Genomic DNA, 13,633 nt, shown 5'->3' on the forward strand with positions numbered 1-13,633 from the left:
AATATGCAGCTTAGAATAATAACCTTAGCTAAAACCATTGTGATGGTTCCATTACAGCAGAAAAAACTAGCATAGCTCCGGCTGGGCGCTAACATGCAGGTAAAATCCCATTAGCATGCTGTACAGGTAGCCTATAGCGCCTCAGTGTCTGTGTCTGATTTGACAGGCTCTTTTTCTCATTCCAACTCTTAAATGGAAAATACTTTGCTCTCCATTTATGTTATAATAGAAGGGGGGGGGGGGGGGGGGGGAGTAAAAGAGAGGGAGGGAGGGAAACAGTGAGAGGGATGGAGAGCGGGGACAAGAGCAAAAAAAATGAAAAGACAGTAAGAAGAAAATTACATTGCAGTTTGTGCTGCTAGCGGTCCGCGCTGTGAATGGGAAATTTGACAGATTAGTGTTAGCGGTGATAACAAGGAGAGACACTGATTATAGGCTGTCAGCCACTCAACCTGTACAGTCCTGCTGCTGGCGAGTGCACACAAGCACGCATATCTACACACGCACTGATATAAAAATAAGAGAGAACATACAGAGGTGCAAAAGCAAAGAAATACAAAGAAAATCTCCATCAGCACTGTTTGAATGGCTGTGGTACACAGTTAAGTGTGAATCTATGTGTGTGTTTCAGTACCGTCCAGTTGAAGCACAGGCTGGTCTGTGTGGCAGACAGCAGGGTGAGGTTAGAGGGGTGCGTGTCAGGGGCAGCCTGTAGGGTCTGAATCAGCCTGGAGGGGGCGCTCATGGGACTAGAGCCCACAATGTTCACCTGCCGCATCCTGAACCTGGTGAGAACAGAGAACAGTTACAGGAACACTCCATCGATTTTACACAATGACCTTAGTTTATTTGTTATGAAGAGAACCACTCAGCCCATGGAAACAGTTGTACAGTGTGTATTGCAGCTCTGGAGGGTGTCCTCCAAAGTTTGAAAAACTAACTAATGATGCCATAGTGATGTCATTAGGGGTAATGTGGACGGACTTGGATACAGCACATTTTTTTACCGAAATCCAATGTTACAAAATAGAGTGTGGACTAAAAGATTTGGGTGTGCATGAGGCAGGGAGGGTCTGACAAAGAGGTGATACTGACTGGCAGTACAGTTAAAGCCGCATGATGTAACTATTTTACCTAAAACAATTTGTTGTACAGTGTCATGGAAATGGTGCCTCTGTCTCAGAGAACAATTAAAGTTGCTGTCAGCGTTGTCGTTGTTTAGTTAACTTCCTGTAGCAGTAAGTAAGCAACTGCCTCTCTCCTCTCTACTAAACATCACCATACTTGCATGAGGCGGCTCTCTTTGCCTCTTTCTTTTGTTCAAACATTTTTTTATAATCACTCAGCCTGTTTGATAATTGGAATTGGTAGCGTTCCCTATTCCGTCATTGTTTTAGTAACAGAACAGGAGGATCTTGATCTCTGTGTGTTCCCCAAGCAGACAAGACCGCCTCTTTATGGAGCTCTCTGTCCTGATTGGATAAAGTGGGAAGGGATACCAAAAAATCAGTCTCTTTTATTGCATGAGCAAATACTCTATAACACTGATAACCGTTGGAATACAGAGCTAATTAACACTTTTTACCACTTATTTTAGTAGGAAAATAACATTTACAGCCAATTAAAGAAATTTGATCGTGGCTCATAATATGCTTAACAACAGTCAACAGCTGTGCTCTGCCGCCTTTTTTTGATGTTTTAAAGCGATTACAGAGGTTAGGAGCATCGAAAGGTTGTCATTTTCAAGAACAGCCACTGAGCATTATTTAACTAAACTAAATGAGCTGCAGATATGTATTTAAACTTGTATCAAAAGTCAGTAATGTCAGTAATCTGAGTAAAATACAGACTTCATTGTCCCCTGTGAGTGTGCTACATGACAAGGTGGTAATTTTTAGATCACATAAGGTCCCCTGATCAGAAAAGTTCTGTGCAAATAGGGCTTAAAAGAAGTAAATTAATTTAGACTTCAGTGTTCACTAATAGGGCATTTGACATACATGTATCATTTGCTTCACAAATAAAAAAATGTTACTACTCAATGACATCCTTCAGCTGCAACTCTCCACCAGAGAATTGCAGAAAAAGACCCTTGACATATTGTAAGGTTGTTTGAAGATGCCAAACATTCAGTCAGTAAAAGAGATATAACAATACAGACCTTCTGACTCACACACATACAGCCACCAGGGAGCGTTTGGTACTTTTGTTACCTCTAAACCTCAGTGTGAGTCTGAGTGATACAATGTGTAAGCATGCAAAGTGCGTGTCAGAGACTACATCTATGAGTTCTCGTCCCTGTATGGGGAGATAGAGAGCAGGGTGTAAAGAGGGGACTTAAAGCGGGGGATAAGAAACACAGACAAGTGCATCACTTCATCTAATGTCCCAATGGTGTCGCCTGTGACAACATAATCCCTGAGTGTGTGAAAGTGTGCACACACCGCAATCCCATTACAGATGAAGCCGGAGATACAGAGAGCGAGAAGCAGAGATAGACAGATAAATACTGCAGATTGATAGAGAGATTGATAGAGAAAGAGCGAGGGGGAAGAGTTGCTGTTCTTCAGAGTGACGATGGATCACGTTCACAAACTGCAGGTTCCCCACGGCCCTTGAGCAGGGATTACAGACACTCCTCTCTCCTCCTTCTGTTTCCTGTTCTCCTTGTCTCTCATCCCTTTGTCTCGTCTCCTCTTTAATGCTCTCTGCTACCCTTCCCGCTTTCTCATCACCTTTCTTCTCCCCTGCCCTCATCCCTCTCCTCCCCACTCCCTCCTCCTTCCCTCTAGCTAGTTGCGGGAGGGTAATAAGGATCTGCATGCAGCAGCTGTGAAGGTGCTGACAAACAGAAAAGTCTCAGATGGAACTGTCTCTCTGTGTGTCTGTGTGATTTATCTAACTTCACCTGAGTCTTGCAATACTGCAGAAACTAGCAGAGAGTGAGATGTGTGTGAGTGAGTTGTGGGTGAGTGAGTTGTGGGTGAGTGAGTGTGTGTGCGTGCACGTGGCAGACTATGTTCTCGCGGAGGCGGTGTGTGTTTGCCACTCACCTGTACTGCGTGAACGGAGTGAGGTTAGGGATCTCGAGTGTGTCTGCGTCTGGCTGGTTGTCTTTCTGGTAAACAACTCTCCACGCCTCTTCCTTTACGTCCCGCTTCATTGCCTGTTAAAGAGGGAAATGGTTTGTTACAAGATAGTTTTCCTCCTGGTGTGTTAGAGGCAGCAGGGCCACAAAACGACACACACACACACACACACAGACACACCCACCTGGCCTTCTACAATCCATCGTGATATGGCGGTCTTGCCATCAGGACCAGGGCGGAACCGAAGTGTCGCCGTCCGAGGGCTGATGTTGGAGATGACCAAGTTAGAAGGTGCACCAGGAAGTTCTGCAGATAGAAAACAGATAGAATACTGCTTTACAAAAAGCTCAAAGAACTAAAGGGAGCAACCATCTAGCTAGCAGCAGAAGGTCACTTTACAGCACTGCTTTTGATGTATTCTCACAAAATATTTATTGACCAAATCCAGCAGGATTGTTGCACTCATAATGGCCTTATTTGTGAAAAGAAAAGTATTCTGTTCTGCGTTTGTGATGTCTCCAATAGCGGGGTTATAAATTCTTTGAAACAAAACCACCTCTGCCTGCTGGTGCTGCCGCAACAAGATGCAATATGCATTTATTTGCAAAAAGGCAGAAAAGCGCTGTAGCTTCACAGCACTGCCACATATTTCAAAGGGATGGATCAAAAGAACTGAACAAGACAAACATGTTTTTTTCAAGACTTGAATAGAGGGATAAAATATGTATAGTGCCAGAACTGCAACATGACTTATCTATAATACTCTTGCAATAATATTGATAATAGAAAGAGAAAATGAAAGAAATCAAGTCACCAATAATTGAGTAGAAAAAAGTCTTTAAATTAGATATGAGAGAAGGAATTGCCTCCAGTCCCATTTTTATGTGTTCATGTGACCACGCTTGGCTATTAAAAAAAAAAATGAAAAAGTCACAGAAAAAATGTTAATTTTACTAAAGCGCAGGCACTTAGTCTACAGCTGTATATCTCCCTCTGTCAGAGAAACTTAATTCATATTTCCAAGGTCGACAATACAACACAGAGATAAATCTGTACACCAGTGGAGGCAAGAGGTAAATTAGATGCACAGTTCACTAAAGTCCATTTAAGGCCTATAAATGTCTGAGTAGGCTGCAAGCCTCATAAATTATGTTTGACCCATTCTTATTCCAACATTGTTCCACGGAAATAGCGAGTGACAGGATACGTTCAGTGTGGCTGACCATTTGTGGCAGCCTTAACGCCACATCTACAAGAGGAGCTGCAAAAGGTAAGCGCTTGGGTTAGAAATAATCTGCTTGGTCCTATTCAAGCTGTGTATGATGGTCTGACTGATCAATTGTATGATCCTCGTATCATTTTTTTCACTTTTGTTAATGCTGCAAGATAGACTATTTGGGCCGGATGGAATGAATGCCATACATCTAAAAATCAAGTGGATTGTATTCTGATTCAATAGTAAAGAAACAGAGCTAATTGTAGAATAGTCCCCAGTAATCCCCTGAATTGCTAAAGGAACATAATTTCTAATTAGCACAAAGTGACAAGTCTGCGTTTTGAGCAAGCTGTTGTGGCTTAATTGGTGGAATACAAAACTCTCACCCAAAGGACTGGAGATTCTAACTTGACTGGTACATCAGTTCACTCATTATTTTCAGTTTCTTTTCAGTTTTCTGTGGCTGTTTTGTGAGATTTATCCAAAGAAAAATACTTGCTTAGGGTTTGGTGAACATGGTTTGAGTTTAAATTAAGACCCTTTCACAACTTTTAACAAGTGTTACAAATAATTACTCGTCCCATGAGAGTATTCTGTTGCTCTTTTTCCCTCAGGTTGCAAAGCTTTGACATTACAAGAACATAATTGGTGATATCAGATTGTGCTACATATGTATCTGCACAAACTTCATACAGAAAGCAGTCATTATGGAGCATTCTAGGACATTGGTTTAAGTGGCAGAGATGGTACAACTGTAACATCGCCACAAATGTAAAGAGAATTTTTGTCAAGGTGTGGCTATGGAAACAAACACACACATATCATACAACTAATTACACTGTTACCCACATCCATATGTGAATTGTCTGCAATAAACTATTTGTTTTAATTCAAGCTTCACGAAAACAAGAAATACTATAGAATGTTTACTTTGTCTAAAATCCAACATGCCTAAAGTATTTAGACACGTTCTCACAAAGCCGGCAAAATGTAGCTGATAGACTTCATATTTTAGGGCCAAAGCAACTTTCTATCTTGGATTTTTTTTTCAACCACAAAAAATCGCTTATGAAAATGTTGGAACAGTAACTTCTTAAAATTCAATTTGGGAGGATAACTTGTTCAGGAGAAATAATTGGTAATTACTTTTGCTGTCCCCAACTGGCAAATGGTAAAAATTGGACAGTATCAATTACTGGAAGAAATAACAATTAAAAATCAACTAATTCAGCTTACAGAACAAAGAAAATGCTTCAAGATGTGTCAAGTTTGTTTCCTTGCCAATTGCTGCTAAACACCAGTGACTAAAAGTTTGAATAGTTGCTTCTGTCGCATTCAGACTGGGAGCTGCACAAGATTTGGTCAGCAACAAGAGAGCTGAACACTATTATTATTTATTCTTGGTTGAGAGCGTTTTTAAATCTGGAATAAATCAAAGCGGTATAATAATACGTTTTGTATGCACACCTCAACCAGAACTAAATATTCCAATGAAAGCTTTACAACTCCACCTTTCAAATGCCACACACAATTTATTGCCGGCTCTGAATAGACTTCTTCACTGACAGCTGTTGAATTGAATTGGCATCGGTCAGGCTGGCAGCCCGTTTGACAACTGCTCCGGAGACTCAGGCTGAAATCCATTTTTTTTTTTGTTTTGTTGTTACTGTTGTATCATCTCCTAACAAATGGAATGTATAGTAGCTTGTTTCTGTTAATGACATTTACATAATCAGAAATCATCACAGTCCACTTGGCTCTAAATTGTGTCACTCAATCACAACGAGACCGAGCACTTCAGACCCACTCTTCCACCACTTCTCCTCACTGTGATCAGCGGCTGATACTTGGTATCACTGGATGGTGTAAGTGCTCTGGTGTGATCTGCTGTAATCCATCCAATTCTGCTGCAGCATCACAAGCACCGTATTTGCTGAACATGGCAGAATACAGATCTGTAAAGCCGCTGTGTTAAATCAAACGGCGTGTGTTGTACACATCAGTACCCTGGGACACCTCAGACAGATTTTGTAGAATATCCAAGGAGATTTTTATTGTAGAAAGACTATATAACATGACTGGGTCCAGTTATTATGGAAACAAGGCAATATTTTTACTGGATACAGTGGGGGTGCGTGTGTGCAACAAAAACAAATTATAGCTATCAGCCACCATTGCTCCATAAGTGCATACAGCAAACTTGTAAGGGATATAATGTGGAAATGTTGATATCAGCTGCCTTGCTCAGATGAATGACAAAATTCTCTCAACTCCATGAATACATGAATAAATAAACAAGACTAGAATCTATGCTTGCTGGATCTCTCTTTCTCTCTATGCTCATTCTTTAGCTCTTTTTCCTAATCTCCATCCTCTGTCTCTCCTTCAGTCTTTTGCTTTCATGAATTAATGAATATCCCTCTGAATCTAAGAACTGTCTGTATCCATCTTGCTTTCACTTTCTCTGCTTTTATTCATAAATTAGTAATCAGAAAATGTTAGGACAAAAATTCAGCCGTACGAGTCGGGTTTTTTCCTTCCATTCTACTCCACTTCCTCTCCGCCTCGCCGTCCATTTCTGAGAGACTTTCTTCTTCTGTTCTTGGGAGATTGCATTTTCTTGTGTTCTCTGTTCTCCCCTCATTATGTGCGTCTATCTGTTCTCCCTTCTTCAGCCCTGTTCTTTGATTGTCTGTTGCCCTCTCTCAACGCTGCACTCCCTCCACTTTGCCATTTGCAGTTAATCAGTGCTAATAATGATTGCAACTTGGCCTTAGCCCAATCATACAAACTCATCATGCACACAAGCGTGGTGTGCACGCAAAAATAAACCACACGCTGAAGCGCTCTCTAAGACGCTGTAAATGACTAACTCTGGTGTGTGACCGTGCATGTGAATGTGTGTGTTGAGTGTGTGGGTGATGATTCATGGATGCACAGTAACAGCCACTTACCAGCCTGCGGAAAGACAATGGCATCGTAAGAGCTCATCAGTCATATTTACTCTGCCACACACACACACACACACACACACACACACACACGTACAGTACACACAAGCCAAAATCCTTTTTCAACATCCTCCGTGAGCAGCTCCTGTGTGTGTGTGTGCATTCACTGTACCTGGTGGGACTCCAGTCGAGATGGTGGAGGACGTGACCACGCCTCGTCCTGCGGCGGTGAGCGCTGCCACCTGTAGCGTGTATGTGGTGGTGGAGGTGAGGCCGGTCAGCTGGTACTGCAGGGTGGAGTTTGAGAGTGAACGTTCTTCACGACTCGACTCTACACCAGGAACTTCCCACCACAACACGTAGCCTGCAGGGTGGAGAGCACACGCTGGGTTAATAAAGGTGCATTGAGACATGAGTAGACATGTGTGCACGTGGACACACACACATGTAGAAACACACACACTGGCACATAATGAGAGGCACAGAGCCAAAAATGAGGATGTGCAGAAGGGGTGACGACAATCAAAATCCCTGTCTGTCCCTTTGCATCTTCACTGCCATGCATCACCCTCCACCACCTTCAAACGTGTGTGCGTGCGTCTGTGTGTGAGGCCAGTTGTGTGTAAAGCCCTGGAGAGAGTGAATGGTCCCTCATCTGTCTCCCAGCTCACCAGGTGCTGGATGAAAAGCAGGTTGAGGAGAAAAGAGTAAATGTGCAAGGTGACCTTGATTGAATAACCGTTTTCCCACCCCTCTGACTGTGTAAGCTGGCTATAAGAGCCACCGCCGCCCTGTGCTGTTAGACTATAACCTTATTGTTTTAGTGCCTGACAACTGTCGTACATGATGCGGCTGTGCCAATGCACAGACACAAATGCGGACGCACACAATGCAGTGTGATCCCTTAATTCACAGCAGCTTGTCCTGTTTACCACTCCCATTGTCCAACAGAGCCATGCAGGAGCTGGGGCAAAAATGAACTAGGAGGAAAACTAGGTGCCGTGAGCTCTGTGATGCGCCACACAAACAACACCCAGGGTGTTGGGCGGCGTGGGATGAGGGCATGTTCGAGATAATGTGAGAAGACAAGCTGCAGAGAGAAGGGATTAACTGATGATGAATCAGTGGTACACATACACAGTGTCAGAGACAGGGGGTGTCTGTAGAAGCCAGACAAAAAATAAAAGACTATGTAGAGAATACTGAAGAAACTTTAAGTACTCCTCACTGCTGCTCGCCTGAGGGGGATGCTTTTCACGTTTAAAACTTAAATTAGTCTTTCTAGACACAGTATTTGTCCATGTGGGACGAATAAAAATGGAATAACTGGAAACACTATGTCTGTCTAATCATTTTGTGTTTTACAATCACACTAACTTAATCTAATTGAAGTAAACTGTTAATGGGACTGAAAATAACATAGTTAAATGAAGGTATATTGATAATGGAGAGAAGATGGAGGTGGTGGTAGATTATTCTAGAAGAATTTTTTGTTACACTTTTAGAAAATCTCTTAACATCCAGACAGTAATCAATAAATCAAATGCTCTGGTGAATAAAAGGAAAAAAATCCAATTTAATTGGCAGTTGGCAGGCCTCTAATAAACCCATTCAATTGTTTAATCCGGCTAATAAAGAAAGGACAGACTACTAATTTCTACCTACATACCTGCATGCACTCTGATCTTATTGCACATGACCAGAGTCTTCCACAAGGATTCGTGGATGAATTCCTATTGAGCAGGCGGGAGGAAAAAGAATGGCAGAGAAAGTGCAGCCAGAATTTCCCGATACTAACACACTAGCTTGATGCGCCGACTACTAACATTAGCAATGTTTGTTGTTTATGTTCAATATGATAGTGAGTGAGACATGAGGCAGCTGGATATGCTTAGCATTTACAACGATGTGCTGAGCCGGCTAACTCAGTAGCACAAAACACACTGCCGCTGAGCCAAAGTACAAGGAAGCAGCAGCAGCAACAGCCTCCTTCAGAAGCTAACGTTAGCACAAAGCACACACCTACAGCAGTAAGGAGTAACTGTTGCGCCAGGTTTTTGGGACTTAGGTGTGTTCGTTGTTGTGGCATTTCAGCATTTAACAGAGTTTTTTATATTCATTAGACAAAAAAGAAAATAGGAGAGCTTTTTGAACATAGCGAAGTGGCTGGTAATAAATCCCTCTGCTGACCAGTGTGAGCTACGGGGCAGTTGGTGTAGTCAAGCATTGTGCACTCATGTGTTTTAGAAGTGCAACTTTTTCAGTTGGATACTTTCTATAATCTTACCAACCCCAGTTTTAGTGAGATTTTATACTTTGATGTTAAAACTGCTCTCACCAGTGATGATGCCATTCTTGTCTTCAGGCTCTGCCCAGCTGACTCTGAGTGATGTGTCCAAGATCTCAGTGAAGCTCAGCTGACGAACAGGTCCAGGTGCTGACATAAAAGAAAGAAAACACCACATACATCAGATTATATGAGCTAAATCTTCTTCAAAAGTAACTTATTTCAGGAAATTCTTCATTTAAGTAAACTGTCCCGACACACTAACACACACACCACACACAGCATTTCTTGTCCATGCAGACCAATACCTGCTGCTCTTCAACTTCACACTCAACTTCACACACCACCTTCTAATCACATCTGCATTGACCACCACACACACACGCACGCACACACACACACACACAGACACACACACACACACAGACACACACACACACAGACACACACACACACACACACACACACACACACACACACACACACACACAGGTGCGCATGCCTGTCGTTTCTCATTTCATGTATGGCTCTCTAACCCCTCTCCCTGCAGAGCGATTAAGCTATTCATCTGAGACATTCAATAACACTCACACACACACACACACACACACACACACACACTCACACACGGACACACACGCAGAAAGCTATCATCAAGCAAGAATTACACCCACCGTTAACCCTCCAACACGCCCAGCACCCAATCAATATCTGTGTGTGTCTGTGTAGGAGTGTGTGTGTGTGTGTGTGTGTGTGTGTGTGTGTGTGTGTGTGTGTATGTGCGTGCATGTGTACAAATGGCTTCTAATATCCCTTTCCCACTCGATAATTGCTGGTTGGTAATAATTGCTTGTCTGTCTGCCTATAGGCGATTGTGTTTATTTGACGGTGCAACTGTGTGCATGTGTACTTGTGACTGGGAGTGGCAGCTATTATGTTTATCCATGGAACAGTAAGCTATAAATACTAGCATGCCTGCAAACATATGAATCATTTGCTAGAAAAAGACACAGTGTGTCACAAATCCTCTCAGCTGAAAACATTCTCTGTATTTGGTGTCTTCTTTCATGCTGGTTCACTATCTCTCCTGTCATTACAGATGCCAGGCGTACCTAGATTCCCCGCCCATCTCTTCACCTGATGCTCACTGTCCCAATTAGACCCCAGTGAGCCGGTCACAATAATTACATTTTAAGTAAGTCTAAGACCATTTGCCACTGACATACTGTTACTGTAAAATAATAGCATAGTAATAAAAGCACACCCTTTCAAAGAGCAATTAACTTTTATTTCTAAAGATTAAAATGTGAAACAAATATTAAAATATCCAAAATAAATAAAGCATAAATAATATGAAACCATATATATCAGTTTTCATGCAGCATACATTCTTATGGTTATCTATGAAATGTAATGACCTTCACAGTCATTTCACCTTGTTCAGAATCTAATGCCTTAAAGAAGAAGCCATTTATTGAGGCATCAATCAAGAACTAAATCTAAAAGCAATCTAATAAACGCTGCTAACAGCAGCTCTTCATTCAGATACCGTTTAAGAATGCATTACTTCAGCAGCTGATCAATAGTCTTGTGTTGGTCATGTAAAGCATCTGGTTCTTGTTCCTGGGTAACCTGGAATAGTTTCAGCTTGCCCTGAGACTAACAGGGCACAGGGTAAGCAGACTTAGAAACTGGAATGAATGTTTGATGAAAAGTTAAAGACCACTTCCACCACTGATCTTCATATAACACAACTTTAGGTGCACGTGTGATGAACACAATAAGTAATGTGGTATTGTATGTGGTAAATGTGAAGACTAGCTGGTGCCATGTACATTCAGCCAATAAGGATCCTTTAAAACAAATAGATAAATATTGATAAAGGGATCAAATATTTAAGTACTTTTCTTCCATGATGGAAGTCAAGTCAGGATTAGTAAATTATTGTAAAAATTTGCTCAGCCAGTCAAAGTGAACAAATACACTCGACATTGAGCATTAGAGAGTTTAGGATTATGGTTTATGACGGGCTTTAAGGGTTAGACGTCATGGACTTCGGATGAACATGGATTTGATTAACAACGTGATTTGACTTTGCCATCTTGGGGAAAAAAATACCGCCTGTTTGATCCCATTTGCCTGTTTTATGGACCTTGCTCACCCTTTTTGCATCTGGTTGTCAATTCCACTGATTACCTGTTAATCAGACCCTTGCCTGCCTTGCCATTAACTGAACCTGACTGCATTCTGACTGGCTCAAAGTTGTGCTTCTAGATTCACGTGTGCCAGTTTCTTAAGAAACGTTACACAGTGGGGAAAAACATGAAAAAGAGGAAGTGGGGGGGAAACTTAGAACAAAAAGATTAAAAAAGGACAAAAAAAAAGAAAGTAAGAGCCTTAGAGAAAACAGGGAGTGTTGTTATATAGACATTGTGTGCACAGCTGTGTATTATTCTGATGGAAACAGCTGGACTGAACACTGAGCAAGTCAATACACTTTCATTATTATTCACAGGAGAGGCTGATAGAGTGTTCTTTGTTCTCTGTTGCGGCTTTATCACGATGAAGTGTGTCAGCATGTGTGTTTGTACTCACTGTCCTCGTGTGTCTGCAGCAGGGTGGGGGAGCTGCGGGGGCCGTCTCCAGGTGTTGTGAAGCAGAGGGTGGAGCCAAAGTACCAGGTGAATTTCTTGAGTCCGCTGACTAATCCTGTGTGGCGTGCACCGGGGTAGTCTGGGGTGATGGTTATCACCTTAACATCCTCTGGAGACTGCTCTGGCCAGACCAGCAGCTGTGTTAAGTGAGAAATATGGTTACCAGTGACATCCCCGTTTCCATTAATATCTATTGAATCTTATTTAATCAAGTACATTGCTGCAGCACCTAAGATATCCATCACAGTTATTCGTTTGTTGTGTATTTCCATTATTTTTGTTTACTCATTATTTTGACTCAGCAGTATTTGCTTCAGGCTACCAAATCTAAATCGTATTATTCAGCCTGCATTTATGAGACAAAACTCATTTGTCCCACAGTATGGGCTGTGGTGAATCTTTTTTGAATTAAGTCAATACCTCAGGGTTTATCGTCATTAAAGTTTAAAACTGTCAAATGCTATTTACAAATTTGTCAAAATGGCAAATCAATATTCATGTTTCATTCCCTCAAAAAGTTATCTGCATTCCCAACATATTAAAATGTAAGCAGTTATTTACGTATGAATGTTCCACTTAACATAAATTCCTGCCAGCAGGCCATTATCAGTCACAACATCATCTGAGGACAAACACTAAGTTTGATTATCAGTCCAACTAAATGCCTAATGAAAGGTTAATTTGTCTCTATTGTGAGACTTGATTTATATTCACAACCACAGCAGTTTGGTTTGTGTTATTGCTTTAGCCACAAAAACAAACAGGGGAAAACATACATATTCATACTGAGAGATGAGCCATGGGCGATACTGTGATATGGTTCCCATATTTATTTTTCCTGGTCCAGTCTTGAGATTAGCTGGATGGCCAAATATCTCCCTTTTAGAAAAAAATAATTCCTGGTGACGAAAAAATCGAAAATGCAAAACCAATATTCATCAGAATTAACCAGCACTATGGGTTTTACGGTGAGAAATAAAGAGAACCACTGTTTACACACAAGCTACATATGTTTAAAGAATTCAAAATGTTTCTTTAATGGGATATTGTTGGTGAGACATTTACATACATTTGTTATCAGTGCTTCGCCAGAGGCGTGCACAGCAAAGGCTTCTTTTTGCATCTGTATTTGATTTCAAAACCATTTAAAAAACTCTGACCTGTAGGCACAATGTCTGACTACTCTGTGCTCTCACTGCTTTGGATGCAATCCCAGTCTCACCTGCAGTCTCAAAGCTTTAAAATTTTCTAGACTATTTCCTCTTTCTTCTGTTTTATTCTCCACCAAGTAAATCATAAGTAACCTTAACCCCCACACAGCTGACTGGTGTTATTTTCTCCTGTACAGTACAAATCCCTGTTATTACATGGGCAGCATACAACTTATCATATTCTCTGTACTACAGTTGCCACATGCGCACACTGCTGGAATAAGC

The 13,633-nt window shown here is 41.6% G+C and overlaps 1 protein-coding gene across 5 annotated transcripts in view; it reads right to left on the reverse strand.

Moving 5' to 3' along the window:
• The window catches only part of LOC115585913 (protein sidekick-1), a 251,660-nt gene that overhangs the window by 43,925 nt on the left and 194,102 nt on the right, over positions 1-13,633 (reverse strand). For all 5 annotated transcript variants that reach the window (XM_030424570.1, XM_030424559.1, XM_030424595.1 and 2 more), the window contains 6 exons: positions 12,139-12,334; positions 9,595-9,693; positions 7,429-7,620; positions 3,274-3,395; positions 3,054-3,166; positions 635-785 (listed from right to left, as the gene is read on the reverse strand). In XM_030424570.1, coding sequence (XP_030280430.1) covers positions 635-785; positions 3,054-3,166; positions 3,274-3,395; positions 7,429-7,620; positions 9,595-9,693; positions 12,139-12,334 — 873 coding nt within the window. The remainder of the gene's footprint in view (positions 1-634; positions 786-3,053; positions 3,167-3,273; positions 3,396-7,428; positions 7,621-9,594; positions 9,694-12,138; positions 12,335-13,633) is intronic.

Source organism: Sparus aurata, chromosome 1 (genome assembly GCF_900880675.1).
Source record: "Sparus aurata chromosome 1, fSpaAur1.1, whole genome shotgun sequence".
In the NCBI taxonomy this organism is placed as follows: domain Eukaryota; kingdom Metazoa; phylum Chordata; class Actinopteri; order Spariformes; family Sparidae; genus Sparus; species Sparus aurata.